At 51.5% G+C, this 17624-nt stretch overlaps 1 protein-coding gene across 33 annotated transcripts in view; it reads left to right on the forward strand.

Annotated features, from left to right (window-relative positions):
* Nucleotides 1-9548: 9548 nt before the first annotated feature.
* Nucleotides 9549-17624, forward strand: part of ODF2 (outer dense fiber of sperm tails 2) — a 49149-nt gene continuing 41073 nt past the window's right edge. For 2 of the 33 annotated variants that reach the window (XR_004178018.1, XM_031654586.1), the window contains exons 1-4: nt 10317-10509; nt 14416-14506; nt 15399-15515; nt 15791-15916. Coding sequence is in view for 32 of the 33 variants with exons in the window: in XM_031654586.1 (XP_031510446.1) it covers nt 10346-10509; nt 14416-14506; nt 15399-15515; nt 15791-15916 (498 nt within the window). In the remaining variant the exon portion in view is untranslated. Of the gene's footprint in view, nt 9618-10259; nt 10510-10658; nt 10831-11152; nt 11306-11440; nt 11681-14415; nt 14507-15361; nt 15516-15790; nt 15917-17624 lie in introns of those variants that run through there. The other 31 variants (XM_031654582.1, XM_031654595.1, XM_031654581.1 and 28 more) reach the window with 31 other exon arrangements.

Below are 17624 nucleotides of genomic sequence, written 5' to 3' on the forward strand. Positions count from 1 at the left end.
CAAGACCATCCTGGCTAACACGGTGACACCCCGTCTCTACTAAAAATACAAAAATTAGCCGGGCGTGGTGGCGGGCGCCTGTAGTCCCAGCTACTCGGGAGGCTGAGGCAGGAGAATCGCTTGAACCTGGGAGGTGGAGGTTGCAGTGAGCCAAGATCATGCCATTGCACTCCAGCCTGGCGACAGAGGGAGACTCCATCTCACACAAACAAACAAAACCCTGTCATAATTGAGAAAACCTACAGATTACTCCTTGATGCGAAGGACTATGAAAGTCATTATTGCCTGAAGCTAGAATGGATGAGGGAAAGCACAAAATGTGTAGCATGTATGACAAGTTAAGGAGGAAATTGCCTGGACAAGAGAGGCCTAGTGATGACCACTTTGTGCAGATCATGTGTATCCGAAAAGGGAAGAGAACGGTTGCCTGTATTCTTCCTTTCCTCTCCACAGAGCAAGCAACTGACATTCTCCTGATAACAGCCAGGAACCTCCCTTTCCTTATCAAGAAGGACGCACAGGAGCGAGGCACCCTGGCTCACTCTTGTAATGCCAGCACTTTGGGAGGCGGAGGCGGGCGGATCACTTGAGATCGGGAGTTCGAGACCAGCCTGGCTAACATAGTGAAACCCCATCTCTACTAAAAATACAAAAATTAACTAGACATGGTGGTGCATACGTGTAATCCCGGCTACTTGGGAGGCTGAGGCAGGAGAATCGCTTGAACCTGGGACGCGGAGGTTGCAGTGAGCCGAAATTGCACCAGTGCACTCCAGCCTATGTGACAGAGCGAGACTCCGTCTCAAAATAAATAAATGAATAAATAAGTTAAAAATAGCCGAGTGTGGTGGTGTGCACCTATAGTCCCAGCTACTTGAGAGGCTGAGGTGGGAGGATCATTTTAACCCAGGAGTTCAAGGCTGCTGTGGGCTATGATCACACCACTGCACTCCAGCCTGGGTGACAGAATGAGACACTGTAGCTAAATAAATACATGTGAAATGTGAGCTCGCTTCTATGAAAATAACTTTTTATGTCAGGTTTCATGTTTGAAACAGCTACACACAATTTCTGATAACTTGTTATCAGGAGAAATAGGCTTTGTAATGGTAGTCTCTTAAGAAATTATTGATGGCTACTAATAGTGAGAATCTTTATTCACAGCTGCAGGTGATATAAAATTTGGACCTTTTTAGGCCGGGCTTGGTGGCTCACGCCTGTAATCCCAGCACCTCAGGAGGCCGAGGTGGGCGGATCACTTGAGGTCAGGAGTTCGAGACCAGCCTGACCAACATGGAGAAACCCCATCTCTACTAAAAATACAAAATTAGCCAGGCGTGGTGGCGCATGCCTGTAATGCCAGCCACTTGGGAGGCTGAGGCAGGAGAATTGCTTCAACCTGGGAGGTGGTGGTTGTGGTGAGCCGAGATTGCATGCGCCATTGCACTCCAGCCTGGGCAACAAGAGCAAAACTCTGTCTCAAAAAGAAAAATTTTGAGCCTCAGCCTCCCAAGTAGCTGGGACCACAGGCACACACTGTGACGGCTGGGTTTTTTATTTTATTTTTTTGTACAGACAAAGTCTCATTATGCTGCCTAGACTGGTCTTGAACTCCTGGGCTCAAGTGATCCGCCCTCCTTGGCTTCCAAAGTGCTAAGATTATAAGTGTGTACTACTACATCCAGCCTGAAATGATTTTTAAATCTCTTCTTTTTTTTTTTTTTTTTTTTTTTGTGAGACAGAGTCTTGCTGTGTCGCCCAGGCTGGAGTGCAGTGATGCCATCTCGGCTCACTGCAACCTTCGCCTCCTGGGTTCAAGCGATTCTCCTGCCTCAGCTTCCCGAATAGCTGGGACTACAGGCACGTGCCACCACGCTCGGCTAATTTTTGTGTTTTTTTTTAAGTAGAGACGGGGGTTTCACCATGTTGGCCAGGCTGGTCTCGAACTCCTGAACTCAAGTGATCTGCCCTCCTTGACCTCCCAAAGTTCTGGGATTACAGGCCTGAGCCACTGCGCCCAGCCTCTTTCTTTCTTTCTTTCTTTCTTTTTTTTTTTTTTTTTTGAGGCAGAGTCTCGCTCTGTCGCCCAGGCTGGAGTGCAGTGGCCAGATCTCAGCTCACTGCAAGCTCCGCCTCCCGGGTTTACGCCATTCTTCTGCCTCAGCCTCCCGAGTAGCTGGGACTACAGGCGCCCGCCACCTCGCCTGGCTAGTTTTTTGTATTTTTTAGTAGAGACGGGGTTTCACCGTGTTAGCCAGGATGGTCTCGATCTCCTGACCTCGTGATCCGCCCGTCTCGGCCTCCCAAAGTGCTGGGATTACAGGCTTGAGCCACCACGCCCGGCCGCCTCTTTTCTTTCTTAAGCTGCGTCCTGGCTATGTTACTGTTTATTTTATTATAGATCCTTAAACTAAACTTACACATTCTGTTACGGGTTGAATTGCATCCTCCCTGAATTCATGTGTCGAAGTTCTTACCCCTAGTACCTCAGAATGTGACCTTACTTTGTTTTAGTTTGTTTCTTTGAGACAAAGTCTAGCTCTGTTGCCCAGGCTGGAGTGCAGTGGCACGATCTCGGGTCACTGCAACCTCCACCTCCCGGTTCAAGCAATTCTCCTGCCTCAGCCTCCTCAAGTAGCTGGGACTACAGGTGCATGCCACCATGCCCAGCTAATTTTTGTATTTTTAGTAGAGACGGGGTTTCGCCGTGTTGGCCAGGCTGGTCTTAAACTCCTGAGCTCATGATCTGCCCGCCTCCACCTCCCGAAAGTGCTGGGATTACAGCTGTGAGCCGCTGTGCCCGGCCACTCATTTGGATATAGGGTCATCATAAATGTAATCCGTTAAGATGGGGCCCTACTGAAGTAGAGTGGGTCCCTAATCCAGTATATCTAATGTCCTTACAAAAAGGGGAAATTTGGACACAGGCACACACACAGAACACCAGATGGAGGTTGGAGTTATGCTGCCAGGGAACCACCAGAAGTTAGAACAAAGTTGGCAATACATCCTTCCCTGGCACCTTCAGAAGGAGCACAGCCCTGCAGACACCTTGATCTTGAACTCCAGCCTCCAGAACTGCCAGACAATACATTTCCTTTTTTTTTTTTTTTCTTTCTGAGACAGAGTCGTGCTCTGTCACCCAGGCTGGAGTACAGTGGTGCCATCTCAGCTCATTGTAACCTCTGCCTCTCAGGTTCTAGCAATTCTCCTATCTACCTTGGGTGAAAAAGCGAGACCCTGTCTCAAACAAAACAAAACAAAACAATACAAAGAAACTAATCTCTTAAAGAGAATTGAGAGACTTTCAGTTTTCTGTACGCAGGGATAGTTTGTCTAGCAGAGGGCGTATTTGTTGCTTGAAAGACTGGCAAAATCCCTCCTGTTGTTTGTAACAGTAAACACTGGGTGAGTTCATGCATTCTCAGAAACTGTTGGTTGGGGCTCCAACATGGAAAGACAGCTGTACCTGTGCCATGTTAAATCAGAGAAAAAGGTTGTTGAATAAAAACATGAGGCCGGGCGCGGTGGCTCAAGCCTGTAATCCCAGCACTTTGGGAGGCCGAGACGGAGACGGGCGGATCACGAGGTCAGGCGATCGAGACCATCCTGGCTAACACGATGAAACCCCGTCTCTACTAAAAGATACAAAAAACTAGCCGGGCGTGGTGGCGGGCGCCTGTAGTCCCAGCTACTCCGGAGGCTGAGGCAGGAGAATGGCGTGAACCCGGGAGGCGGAGCTTGCAGTGAGCCGAGATCGGGCCACTGCAATCCAGCCTGGGCGACAGAGCGAGACTCCGTCTCAAAAAAAAAAAAAAAAAAAAAAAAACATGAGTTGATTTAAGTGAAAAATATTTTCATTTGCCTTGAAAAGTCAGCAAGGAGGACATTAAAAGGTCCACAGCAGTTAATAGGTCAGTGCAGTGGCTCATTCCTGTAATCCCAGCACTTTGGGAGACTGAAGCGGGAGGATTGCTTGAGCTCAGGAGTTCGTGACCAGCCTGGGCAACATAGCAAGACCCTGTCTCTAATTAATAAATAATAATAAAACAGCGGTTAACATCTGAAAAAAACAAAAACAAAAACAAAAACAAACTGTTGATTGGGTATAAATTGGCCTAACCCTTTTGGCAAGATTTCTTGTCTTTTTTTTTTTTTTTGAGTGTTGCTCTTTTGCCCAGGCTGGAGTGCAGTGGCGCAATCTCGGCTCACTGCAAGCTTCGCCTCCCGGATTCACACCATTCTCTTGCCTCAGCCTGCGAGTAGCTGGGACTACAGGCGCCCGCCACCACGCCCGGCTAATTTTGTTGTATTTTTAGTAGAGACGGGGTTTCACTATGTTAGCCAGGATGGTCTCAATCTCCTGACCTCATGATCTACCCGCCTCGGCCTCCCAAAGTGCTGGGATTACAGGCGTGAGCCACCGCACCTGGCTTCAAGTTTTGTGTTTTTTGTAGAGACACCATGTTTCCAGGCTGGCCTTGAACTCCTGGGCTCAAGCCCGCCTCATCTCCTAAAGTGCTACGATTACAGGCATGAGCCACACTGTACCCGGCCCCCCAAAAGAAGTCTTTAAAGTTTGATCCTTCATTGAACTTTTAAAGTGAAAATCTCTGAGCATCTATTTTGGCTAGGTTCTGTGGGACGTGAGGAAATGGCCCTTGCCTGAAGAGAGCACCCAGCAGGAGGTGGCACAAGATTTCCACACACACACGAGTGCCCACAGCAGGGATATTGGGACCCATACCCAGGAGGGAGCCATCAAAGCATCCTGAGAAGCGGGAGCCACAGCAGGCCTCAGGGAGGAGGCAGCATCTGAACTTGGCCTGGAGGGTTCCCACAGTAGCAGGGGCTGGAGATCCTGGCCCAGGCCCAGCCCCTGTGCTCCTGAAGTAGACACTCTAGAGATGAGTGGAGGATCAACCCTGTTTCTGGTTTGGGGTGGTTTGTGTGTTTGGGGCAAGGGAATTTCTCAGGTTGCCCTTATTTTCTTTTTTTTTTGTTGTTGTTTTTTTGTTTTTTTTTTTTTTGAGACGGAGTCTCGCTCTGTCGCCCAGGCTGGAGTGCAGTGGCCGGATCTCAGCTCACTGCAAGCTCCGCCTCCCGGGTTTACGCCATTCTCCTGCCTCAGCCTCCCGAGTAGCTGGGACTACAGGCGCCCGCCACCTCACCCGGCTAGTTTTTTGTATTTTTTTAGTAGAGACGGGGTTTCACCGTGTTAGCCAGGATGGTCTCGATCTCCTGACCTCGTGATCCGCCCGTCTCGGCCTCCCAAAGTGCTGGGATTACAGGCTTGAGCCACCGCGCCCGGCCAGGTTGCCCTTATTTTCTGAAACGCACATACTCCTGGATGTTTCTGTGTAAACCATCTGCTCCATTTTGGCCAAAGCGCGAGTTCCTCTCAACTCTCCATGGGGATCAGGGAGGTGGGGGATGCAGATATCAGACAGACTCGGAGCTTCGGGGTGGCCTGTGGGTCTGGTGAATTCTTCTGTGGTTCTCCAAGTGTGATCCTTGGCCAGTAGCACCAGCATCACCTGGACATCTATTAGAAATGCAAATTTTCGCTGGGCGCGGTGGCTCAAGCCTGTAATCCCAGCACTTTGGGAGGCCGAGACGGGCGGATCACCAGGTCAGGAGATCGAGACCATCCTGGCTAACATGGTGAAACCTCATCTCTACTAAAAATACAAAAAACTAGCTGGGCGAGGTGGCGGGCGCCTGTAATCCCAGCTACTCGGGAGGCTGAGGCAGGAGAATGGCGTAAACCCGGGAGGCGGAGCTTGCAGTGAGTTGAGATCCGGCCACTGTACTTCAGCCTGGGCGGCAGAGCGAGATTCCGTCTCAAAAAAAAAAAAAAAAAAAAAAAAGAAATGCAAATTTTTGGCCGAGCACAGTGGCTCACTCTTGTAATCCCCGGACTTCGGGAGGCTGAGGCGGGTGGATCACCTGAGGTCAGGAGTTTGAAACCAGCCTGGCCAATATGATGAAACCCCATCTGTACTAAAAATACAAAAAATTAGCCAGGCGTGGTGGCAGGCGCCTGTAATCCCAGATGCTCAGGAGGCTGAGGCAGGAGAATTGCTTGAACCCGGGAGTGCGGAGGTTGCAGTGAGCTGAGATCACACCACTGCACTCCAGCCTGGCCACAAGAGCAAAACTCTGTCTCAACAACAACAACAACAACAAAAAGAAATGCAAATTTTCTGGCCCCATCTCAAACCTATTGAATCAGATACTTTTAGAGAATTGGTTCCTGTAATCTGTGTTTTAACAAGCCTGTGACTCTGGTTTGAGAACCACTGATAGTGATATTTACTCCAGGTGACCCAGGGAAGTGGGGCCCAGCCTGGGCTCCCCCGACCCCTGTCCACCTTTCCTGACTGCTCCGTGCTCACCTCCAAGAGGCTGAAGCTGTTCCTGACTGATGGCTCACGGGAGGACTGGGAGCTGGGATGCTGTTTGGCTAACATCCTCTCCTGCAGGGAGGGGGTGAGGTCTGCAAGGGGTACCCAGGGCATTCTCTGGAATGCTACCTCCTTCCCACTTAATGTGCTAGGTGGCATATTAGTATTATTAATCCATACATTCATTCAACAACGTTTTTTGTCGATTGCCTACCGTATACAGGTTGCTTTGGTTGGTGTAGATACAGAAATGACTGTGATATCACCCTAGTCCACAAGGAATCCACGGTCCAGGGGGGACATTGGGGTGGCCACCAGGCAGTGATAGAGCAATCTCCTAAAAGTTTATATTACAACCAGGTGCAGTGGCTTGTGCTTGTAATCCTAGCTACTCGGGAGACTGATGCACCTCCTTGGGAGGTGGGAGAATCACTTGAGACCAGGAGTTTGAGACCAGCCTGGGAAACACAGTGAGACTCTCTCAAAAAAAAAAATTAGCCAGGCTTGGTGACCCGCACCAGCAGTGTTAGCTACTCAAGAGGCTGAGGAGGGAGGATCGTTCGAGCTCAGGAGCTTGAGGCTGCAGTAAGCTGTAATCATGCCACTGCACTCTAGTCTGGGTATGTTTTATATATGTGTGTGTGTGTATATATATGTATAAAAATGTATATGTATAAAAATATGTGTATTTATGTTTATTTATTGATGTTTATTTTTTGAGATAGAGTCTCACTATTTCACCCAGGCTTGAGTACAGTGGCACAATCATGGCTCACTGCAGTCTTGAACTCCCAGGCTCAAGCGACCCTCCCACCTCAGCCTCCTGAATAGTGGGAATTACAGGCATGTGCCACCATGCCTGGCTAATTTTTAAAAATGTTTTGTAGAGATGGTGTCTCCCTATGTTGCCCAGGCTGATTTCGAACTCCAGGTTTCAAGCAATCCTCCCAACTCAGCCTCCAAAAGTGCTGAGATTACAGGCGTGAGCCACCATGCCTGACAATTTTTTTTTTTTTTTTTTTGAGACAGAGTCTCACTCTGTGCTCCAGGCTGGAGTGTAGTGGTGGGATTCCTGCTCACTGCAACCTCCACCTTCTGGGTTTGAGCAATTCTCCTGTCTCAGCCTCCTGAGTAGCTGGGATTACAAGTGCCTGCTACCACGCCTGGCTAATTTTTTTGTATTTTTAGTAGAGATGGGGTTTCGCCCATTGGCCAGGCTGGTCTGGAACTCCTGACCTCAAGTCATCTGCCCGCCTCGGCCTCCCAAAGTGCTGGGATTACAGACGTGAGACACTGTGCCCAGCCCCCCCCCCTTTTTTTTTTTTTTTTTTTTTAAGTGATGGGGCCTCCCCATGTTACTCAGGCTGGTCTCAAACTCCTGAACTCAGGTAATCCTCCCACCTCAGTCTCCCAAAGTGCTGGGATTACAGGCATGAGACACCATGCCTGCCAACCCCCTCCCCGGCAAATTTTGTTTACAGTTAATATTGCAAAGGCCTCCTCTCTCTACATGCTTTCTTGTCTTTCCAATCCATGCTCTGCATTTTTGGAGATGGAGTCTCACTCTATCCTCCAGGGTGGAGTGCAGTGTTGCAATCTTGGCTCACTGCAACCTCTGCCTTCCAGGTTCATGCAATTCTCATGCCTCAGCCTCCCGAGTAGCTGGGATTACAGGCATGTACCACCATGCCTGGATAATTTTTGTATTTTTAGTAGAGATGAGGTTTCCACATGTCAGCCAGGCTGGTCTGGAACTCCTGACCTCAAGTGATCTGGTGATCTGCCCGCCTCGGCCTCCCAAAGTGCCAAAGTGCTGGCATTACAGGCGTGAGCCACTCTGCGCTCGGCCACTTTTTTTTTTTTTTGAGATGGAGTTGCGCTCTGTTGCCCAGGTTGGAGTGCAGTGGTGCGATCTTGGCTCACTGTAACCTCTACCTCCTGGGTTTAAGTGATTCTCCTGCCTCAGCCTCCTGAGTGGCTGGGACTATAGGCGCCGGCTGCCACGCCCGGCTAATTTTTGTATTTTTAGTAGATACGAGGTTTCACTGTGTTGGCCAGGGTGGTCTCGAATTCCTGACCTCAAGTGATCCACCTGCCTCAGCCTCCCAAAGTGCTGGGATTACAGGTGTGAGCCACAGCACCCAACCTAGAGTGAAATACTGAAAACCCTCTCATGACTTTCCAGGCTTCTGAGGGATGAAGTCCAACACCTTAGGCTGGACTACCAGACGCTGCATAGTCTGGTCCTGCTGACTTTGGCAGGATTTCTCTCATCACTGGCCCTGTAACACTTCAACGGAGTGCAGTAATGATGCTTCATAGAATATGCTGTGTTCTCTTGTACCTGCATGTGGTAACTGCGTACCTACTGCTCTCTGCTTAGAATTCCCTTTGCTGCTTGTTTGGCGAACTTCCACTCATCTTTCATGGCTCAGTTCCAATACCATCACCTCTGGGAACCATCTCCTGCCTGCCCCAGGAGGACTGGGACCTCCTTTTCCTGTCCTCTTTTCCTTGAACCTGTATTTCTTTTTTTGAGACAGAGTCTCGCTCTGTCACCCAGGCTGAAGTGCAGTGGTGATTTTGGCTCACTGCAACCTCTGCCTTCCAGGTTCAAGCAGTTCTCCCTGCCTCCGCGTCCCTAGTAGCTGGGATTACAGGCACACACCACCATGCCCGGTTAATTTTTGTATTTTTAGTAGAGATGGGGTTTCATTATGTTGGGCAGTCTGGTCTTGAACTTCTGACCTTAGGTGATCCGCTTGCCTCAGCCTCCCAAAGTGCTGGGATTACAGGCGTGAGCCACCGCAGAGTCTTAAAAGGTTGGGTTACAATGAGGATTAGGAAATCTGTCAATTATTCGACAGAGAGACAATGAATGGACCAAAGAATAGGGGAGCTCCCTGACATTACAGAACAAATTCAGTATGCAGTATACTGTGAAAGTGAGGCAGAAAAGCAGGTTTTGTTTGCGAGTTTGACTTTAGGATTGCAGGTGAAAAACTTGTGTGACCCTGGGGGTGTGTGGCTAAGGTGCTGCGGGGTCACCGGAGAAAGGTCAAGGGACTGTGGCCCAGTTGGCTGGGAGGTTGTTCAGGTCTCCCAGATTCCAGGGCGGCATTATGAGCCACGTGACAGACCTCCCCTGACTGGCTGACAGCGAAGCATAATTGAGAAGATGGCGGACCAGCAAGGACCTCATCAGAATAGGTCTGTACACAGAGCGGCATGGAGAGTGCAGGAGGTAGTAGGCCGGGCGGGCGCGGTGGCTCACGCCTGTAATCCTAGCACTTTGGAAAGCCGAGGCGGGCGGATCATGAGGTCAGGAGAATGGCGAGACCATCCCGGGAGGCGGAGGTTGCAGTGAGCCGAGATCGCGCCACTGCACCCCAGCCTGGGCGACAGAGAGGCTCCGTCTCAAAAAAAAAAAAAAAAAAAAAAGAGTGCAGGAGGGTAGTGAAGCGCAAGGGGAATGCCGACCCTTTTTCCTGTTGGGCCCAAGACAGAGGCGATGTGGGCAGGGGAGAGAGGCTGGGCAATGCGCAGAAGCCGATTCCATCTCTGCACTAACAGTGGACTAGGGGCAGGGCTGGATTTTCGGAGGCAGTGTGCAGCTCCCAATAACGTGTTCCGTGGGTCCTCTGTGAGCCTAGTTTCCTGGTGGGTACCAAGGGGAGCGCGTCGGAACCGTACGCTCCTTTGAGTGAGGGGAATCTGGGAGGACCCAAGGCAGGGGAAACAGGGCCGAGCGGGAAAGCCCTTGAATTGGGGGCGAGACCAGGCCAGGCCTGCTGGACGGGTCGCACGTCTCCTTGGTGACGGGACGCTTGGCCCGGAAGTGGGCGGTGCTTCTGGCGGGGCGGGGCATCTCTGTGACGCTAGGGGCTGGGCCTCGATGGCGGAGCCCAAGCAGCTCCCGGGGGGGTTTGAACTGGCCAATGGGCGAGCTGCCGACCGGGTGTCGGAAAAGGAGGCGGAAGCCGGGAGGAGCCGCCGCCAGAGCCAGACTGCATCCGCCGCGGCGTCTCCATGGCACGACCCTGGCCTCCGACTTCAACGACTTCATAAGGCGGCGTTTCTGGGCTCAGCCGTGTCGCTCCTGGTGAGAGGCCGCCGGCAGGCGGGATCCAGCGCGCTCCGGGGCACCGCGGGCGAGACCGTCGCCTTCGTACCCCCGGCGCGGTCGGCCCCGCGGGGCCGTCGGGTCCTGCGTTCCCCGCCGCGTCGCGCTCGTCCCCCTCCTGTCAGAACCTGGGCCCCCGCCACGCCCACCGGCACGGGGCCTCTCTTCCTCCCGCTAACGGGCGGCCGGCCGCCTCCTTCCTCTCCTGGCTACCGCGGGGCTCTGCCCCTCTTCTGCCGCCCGCGGGCAGGGCTTCGCCTTTCTCTCTATGGGCAGAAACCGGTACCCTCCTGCCTGCTGGTGGGTGGCCGTCCCTTCTCTCCGCCGACGGAGGCTGTCCCTCGCTCTGCTGCCCGCCGGCGGCCTCGCCCCGACTGCCTCGTCCTCTCCGCGGGCCTCCACACGGCAGTCACTTGCCGGCCCTCCATAGGCAGCGCTGTCCCCCGGGCACCGTCTCCGGGTCGCCAGGGCCCTCGCCCGCGGGGGTCCCGCCCGCCCCCTCCCAGCCCGATGTCTAACTTGCTTAGAACTCGGTTGTTCGGTTTTCCCTCGCGGCGGGGCGCCCGGGCTCCGCGCCTCCCTCTTTCAAACACTATTGGTCCTCTCGGGCACCTGTTCTTCCGGGAACGCCCCTTCTCCTAGGAGACAGTTGTCCGACCCCGCCCCAGCATCCCCGCTGCTCCCTGCGCGGTTCCGGCCCTCTGGGGCCCACTTGGGGCCGAGCGGTTCTCACTTGCCCTCTCCGCACGGCCGCCGGCGCCTCAGGTTTCCCCCGGTAGCCACCGGCCGTCCTCCGCGTGGGGCCCGGGCGCGGTGGTACTTTTCCCTCGCCGTTCTGCCGCGTCCCCTCCCCTTCCTCCCCTCTGCCCCCAGGTCGCTCAGCCTCTCCTATCTCCCCCTACTTTGGCAGGACAGTTGCTGTGCGACTTGGACAGTAGAGGAGCGCCTCCCAAGTTTTCATCCAACTGCCAACCCCAAAGCTTCCACCCTTCTCCCCTCAGAGAGGACGTTTGATGCCGGGCCCCTTGAGAGGCTCATTGACAAGCCTGCCCCTCTGGGTCCCCCTGAGCAGAGCCTGCTGACCCAGTTGCCCACCTTTTCGGCTTTGATGCCTAGCCATGTCTGCCTCATCCTCAGGCGGCTCCCCCAGGTACTGCCGATGTGGGAGGCGCCTGCGCCGGAGGGCAGGGAAAGGTGGCCAGGGGTCCCCAGGGCAGGCTCGCCTGAGGCTTCCAGCTTCCTCATTGTGTTTGCTGAAAGTCTGGACCAAAACATTTAAAAATCATTTTTAAAGGGAAGGGGGAACGAAATGTATACACAATCCCAGCTCTACCTCCCTGGCTCCTTCCTTCCCCAAATGTCACAGCTTCCTGGAAGCAAACAGGGTCACTCTTGTTGTCTTCATAGAGTACTAGGTTCAGAGCCTTTTTGAAGGGAGTTGAGGTGTAAATAACATGTAGGAGGTGGATGTGGCAGTTAGCAAGATGATGGAATCCAGGTGGTTTGACAGGAAACCCACTGAGAGATTTCCCAAAACTGTTGGCTTTATGTGAACAATGTTCTGAATGATTAGGGAAAAAAGCCTGTCTTCTCAGTTTTGGTATTCCTTGGCTAAAGGATCAGTAGAGCGCGCGCTCTCTCTCTCTCTCTCTATATATATATACATATTCCCTCTTTTTTTTTTTTTTTTTTTGAGACAGAGTCTCGCTCTGTCGCCCAGGCTGGAGTGCAGTGGCTGGATCCAGCTCAGTTCACTGCAAGCTCCGCCTCCCAGGTTTATGCCATTCTCCTGCCTCAGCCTCCCGAGTAGCTGGGACTACAGGCGCCCGCCACCTCGCCCGGCTAGTTTTTTTGTATTTTTTAGTAGAGACGGGGTTTCACCGTGTTAGCCAGGATGGTCTCGATCTCCTGACCTGGTGATCCGCCCGTCTCGGCCTCCCAAAGTACTGGGATTACAGGCTTGAGCCACCACGCCCGGCCATTGCCTCTTTTTAAAATCAGGATGTAATACACATACAGCAAAACGCATACCACAGTGCTCAAGTATTTTTTCCTTGCATTTTGATATTGCATTATTTTCCTCAAGTACTTGTAGAGAGGGCAGGATGATAATTTGGGACCGCCCCATCTCTGCCCCATCCTCCCCGCCACCCCCTGGTTGCTCAGCCTCTCTGATCTCTCCCCACTTTGGGGGCCAGGTGCGGTGGCTCATGCCTGTGCAATCCTAGCACTTTGAGAGGCCAAGGTGGGCGAATCACCTGAAGTCAGGAGTTCGAGACCAGCCTGACCAACATGGTGAAACCCCGTCTCTACTAGAAATATAAAAAATTAGTTGGGCATGGTGGCACACGCCTGTAATCCCAGCTACTTAGGAGGCTGGGGCAGGAGAACTGGAGAATTGCTTGAACCTGGGAGGCGGAGCTTGCAGTGAGCAAAGATTGGGCCACCGCACTCCATCCTGGGCGACAGAGCGAGACTCCATCTCAAAACAAAAACAGGCCGGGCGCGGTGGCTCAAGCCTGTAATCCTAGCACTTTGGGAGGCCGAGACGGGCGGATCACGAGGTCAGGAGATCGAGACCATCCTGGCTAACACGGTGAAACCCCATCTCTACTAAAAAATACAAAAAACTAGCCGGGCAAGGTGGCGGGCGCCTGTAGTCCCAGCTACTCGGGAGGCTGAGGCAGGAGAATGGCGTAAACCCGGGAGGCGGAGCTTGCAGTGAGCTGAGATCTGGCCACTGCACTCCAGCCTGGGCGACAGAGCGAGACTCCGTCTCAAAACAAAAACAAAAACAAAAAGGGCAGTGAGATGGATCAGATGGTAATTCTAAGTCCTGGAGTTCTTGGATGTACTGCTGAAAGATTTTGGAGCAAATTAAACTTTTAAACTTTGCTCTGTTTTTTTTTTTGTTTTTTTTTTTTTCTGTCTTTGCAGATCTGGTGATGGGGCTGTACAGTATATGTGTAAGCAATGTGAATTACACATGGCATTAAAAAAAAAATCCCCTGCTGCTTAGGAGCTTAAAGGATAGGAAGTGGAATATTTTGGGAAACAGATGCTTTTTTATTCTCTTAGGGGAATATTTGAGCCTTAATTTGATGAGTGTGCGTTACAGTGACTTCTCGTGCCTGAGCCTAATGCTTTTTGAAAAAAATTCTTTTTCTTTTTTGTTGTTGTTTTGAAACAGGATCTCCCTCTGCCACCTAGGCTGGAGTGCAGTGGCGCGGTCATGGCTTACTGCAGCTTCCACCTCCCGGGCTTAAGTGATTCTCCCACCTCAGCCTCCCAAGTAGCTGGGACTATAGACACGTGCCACCACGCCCAGCTAATTTTTGTATGTTTTGTAGAGATGGGGTCTTGCCATGTTGCCCAGGCTGGTCTCAAACTCCTGGGCTCAAGCAATCTGCCTGCCTTGGCCTCCAAAAGTGTTGGAATTACAGGCATGAGCCATGGCTTGTGGCCACTAATGCTCTATTTTTGTCATCCACTCACTCCATCTTTCTCCAGGGCCGCTTCTGCTCCAGTTACTGTCCTGGGTGCTTCTACCCTCGGCCAAACCAGCACCTTGGCTGTGTTCATGTGCTGCTTGCTTTTTGTCTTCTGACGGGCTGTCAGCCTGGCTTTTCAGTAAGGGTCATAATACATGTGATGTGACGATATGTTACAAGTCCAGCCTGCAAATGCCTGTCACCCTATTTCCATCCCACTGCTGGGCTCCCACGCACATCTGGTGCTCATCTCAGGGGAGTCAAGGAATTCCACGCTGGTTTTCCTAGCCTTGAACATGTTAGCTACCATAGTCAGTGTATAATTTCATGAAATCTAAAACATAAGAGAGCCCTAGTTTTCTGCTTACAATCTGGTTCTTGTGCCTGGGTGCAGGTTTCCATCGTGTGGGAAGAACGGAGTAACGAGTCTCACGCAGAAAAAGGTCTTGAGAGCACCTTGTGGCGCACCCAGTGTAACTGTAACGGTAGGTGATGCACTCACGTAGCAGCCCTCTTTGGTCACCCTGCTAAAAATGCTTCTGCACACCATTTCCAGGAGATGCCTTACCCTGCTGGGCACCGTCACCGCCCAGTTGCTCTGCTAGGTGCTGTTATGCATAGCCTGCTGATTTTTAATTACGATCATTTTTGTCTGCGGTAAGGCTGCGGGTGTGAGGAAATTGTCTTAGACGTATTCTTCCAGCCAAATCCTAAAATCTTGAGATTTTTAAAATAAAGAAAGGAAAAGAAAAAGACGAGAAAAAAAAAGTTTAAAGAATGGGGGGAAGGATAAGAGCTGGTAGTGGTTGAGGGGTTTGTAGCTGCGGTTCTGCCTTGCTCATGTTTTCTTTAGAATCTAGACAACCTTCTCATCCTTAGGATTTCCTCCAGCTTTCTGTTTTCATGGTCTTTGGTCTGCCTGCTGTCTGATTTATTCTGCACCCTGAGCATTTTGTGTGTTTCCCACGCCAATCTGCATGCCCACTTGAGATCACTGTGTAGAAGGATCCACCTGCTTTCCGCTGTGCTTCACTAAATCCAAGGAGGAGCTGTGCATTCCAGCAGGTTTAGAGGAGATCCAGCCCTGAGGACCCTGGGGCCTGCGTCTGGGATCTGTTCTAGAACGAGTGGGTCTTGCAGACCCTCTCTTGAGTGGACCAGAATCTCCCTGGTAGTCTTCTGCTGGGATCTCTGCAGGAACCTGCTGAATGATACTCCCGCCTTGCTGCCTGCCTGCATGCCAGTAGTTGGTAGCTGTCCTGCTCGCTTGCTGGCTAGGCTTTTTGGTGGCCCCCAGAGGCTGTGAGCTCCGTTTTTATGCCCAGTTTACTCATCCACAGATCAACCATTTTTGTGTTGTCCTCCCCCACCTGCCAGAAGCCAACCATGAAGGACCGCTCTTCAACTCCCCCCTTACATGTTCACGTGGATGAGAACACCCCTGTCCACGTCCACATAAAAAAACTCCCGAAACCATCAGCGACCAGCAGCCAGGTAGGAGCATGCCAGTGGGGTGAGGTAGCAGCTGTGGATCTGGGTGATCCTGCTAAGCCCAGCTTCCTCGCACTGTGACTCCAAAGGTTTGGGAGACAAACACACTCTTTCGGAGGCCGGTTTCCTGGTTAGAAGGTAGGCAGGCGTGTCATCCAGGAGCAGCAGCAGTAACATTAGTCAGAAGAGGAACTCTGCCAGTTGGAGAGGGATGTCACTAGCATGGCACCATGGCCAGCTGGGTGTGGAAGTGACCCTGGATTTGTCCCTTTCCACAGAAATCTCACAAGCGAGGAATGAAAGGGGACACTGTGAATGTGCGGCGGAGTGTCCGGGTGAAAACCAAGGTACCTTGGATGCCCCCTGGAAAATCATCTGCCCGGCCCGTGGGATGCAAGTGGGAGGTAGGCTCACCCTTGCCCAGGCTTTTCTTCTCGGACTGCTCAGATCCTAGCAGGCCTCAGCCTTGGTATGATTCAGGGTCAGCTGTAGCTACTGGAATGTCCTAGCAGACCCCATTTACTGAGGGCCTTGCTAAACCCTGAAACTGTGTGAATAATCTTGAGTTCTTATGACACTGCTGTGTGGGAAGTCCTGCGGTCCCAGTGCAGAGATGAGGAACCAGGCCTCAGAGAGAAGTGATTTTCCCAGAGTCACAGAGAAGGTAGCAGAGCTGGAGTTAAGATTCTTTCTAGAGGCAGTGCTCTTAGCCTCTCTGCTTTGCATGTGAGGAGCCACATCACATGTCATGTCTTGTCTTGTCTTGTCTTGTCTTGTCTTTCTTTCTTTTTTTTTTTTTTTTTTCCGAGACAGAGCCTTGCTCTGTTGCCGAGGCTGGAATGCAGTGGCATGATCTTGGCTCACTGCAACCTCCGCCTCCCAGGTTCAAGTGATTCTCCTGCCTCAGCCTCCCGAGTAGCTGGGACTACAGGCACCCACCACAACGCCCAGCTAATTTTTTTTTTTGTAGTAGAGACAGGTTTTCACTGTGTTAGCCAGGATGGTCTCGATCTGCTGACCTCATGATCTGCCCGCCTCAGCCTCCCAAAGTGCTGGGATTACAAGTACAGGGATTTTTTGTAGATTTTTTGCTATAGCATCGTTTGTAACAGAAAAATTGGAAGCAACCTAAATGTCCATCAGGAGAGTGTTGGTTAAATTATAATACATCCGACTGGGTGTGGTGGGCTCACGCCTGTAATCCCAACACTTTTAGGAGGCCCAGGAGGGAGGATCGCTTGGGCCCAGGAGTTTTGAGATCAGCCTGGGCAACATAGTGAGATCCTATCTCTACAAAAAATAAAAAAATTAGTTGGGCGTGGTGGTGTGCACTTATAGTTCCAGCTACTCAGAAGGCTGAGGTGGGAGGATCACTTAACTGGAGGTTAAGGCTCCAGTGAGCCATGATCATGCCACTGCATAGCCTGTGTGACACAGTGAGACCCTGTCTCAAACAAAACAAAACAAAAGAGAAATATGATACATCCATACAATGGAATACCATGCAGCCGTGCAAAGACTGAGGTAGAGGCTGGTTGCCGTGGCTTACACCTGTGATGCCAGCACTTTGGGAGGCCAGGGCAGGAGGATCACTTGAGCCTAGGAGTTCAAGACCAGCCTGGGCAACACGACGAGATTCTGCCTCTACAAAAGATAAAAAATTAGCTGAGTGCGGTGGCACGCACCTGTAGTCCTCCTAGTTACTTGGGGTGGGGAGGCTGAGACTTCAGTATGCTGTGATTATGCCACTGCACTGCAGCCTGGGTTACAGAACAGGACCCTGTCTCAGGAACAAAAAGATTGAGACAGGTATTTATGCATGATAATGAAGCATGGAGATGAACAACATACAACATTTGGCCGGCCTTATTTGTGAAGAAAAGGGGCGTCTGTGTCCATGTATAAACGCATATGTTTATATGTACAGAACGTTTTCTGGGAGAATATGCAAGTAGTGGTAAGCAGTGATTGCCTCTGAGGTATGGCAAGGTTTAATACTTTGTTTTTATTTATTTATTTACTTTTTGAGACAGAGTCTCATTTTGTCACCCAGGCTGGAATGCAGTGGCATGATCTCTACATCCTGGGTACAAGCGATTCTCCTGCCTCAGC

This window comes from Papio anubis, chromosome 13 (genome assembly GCF_008728515.1).
Source record: "Papio anubis isolate 15944 chromosome 13, Panubis1.0, whole genome shotgun sequence".
NCBI classification, from domain to species: domain Eukaryota; kingdom Metazoa; phylum Chordata; class Mammalia; order Primates; family Cercopithecidae; genus Papio; species Papio anubis.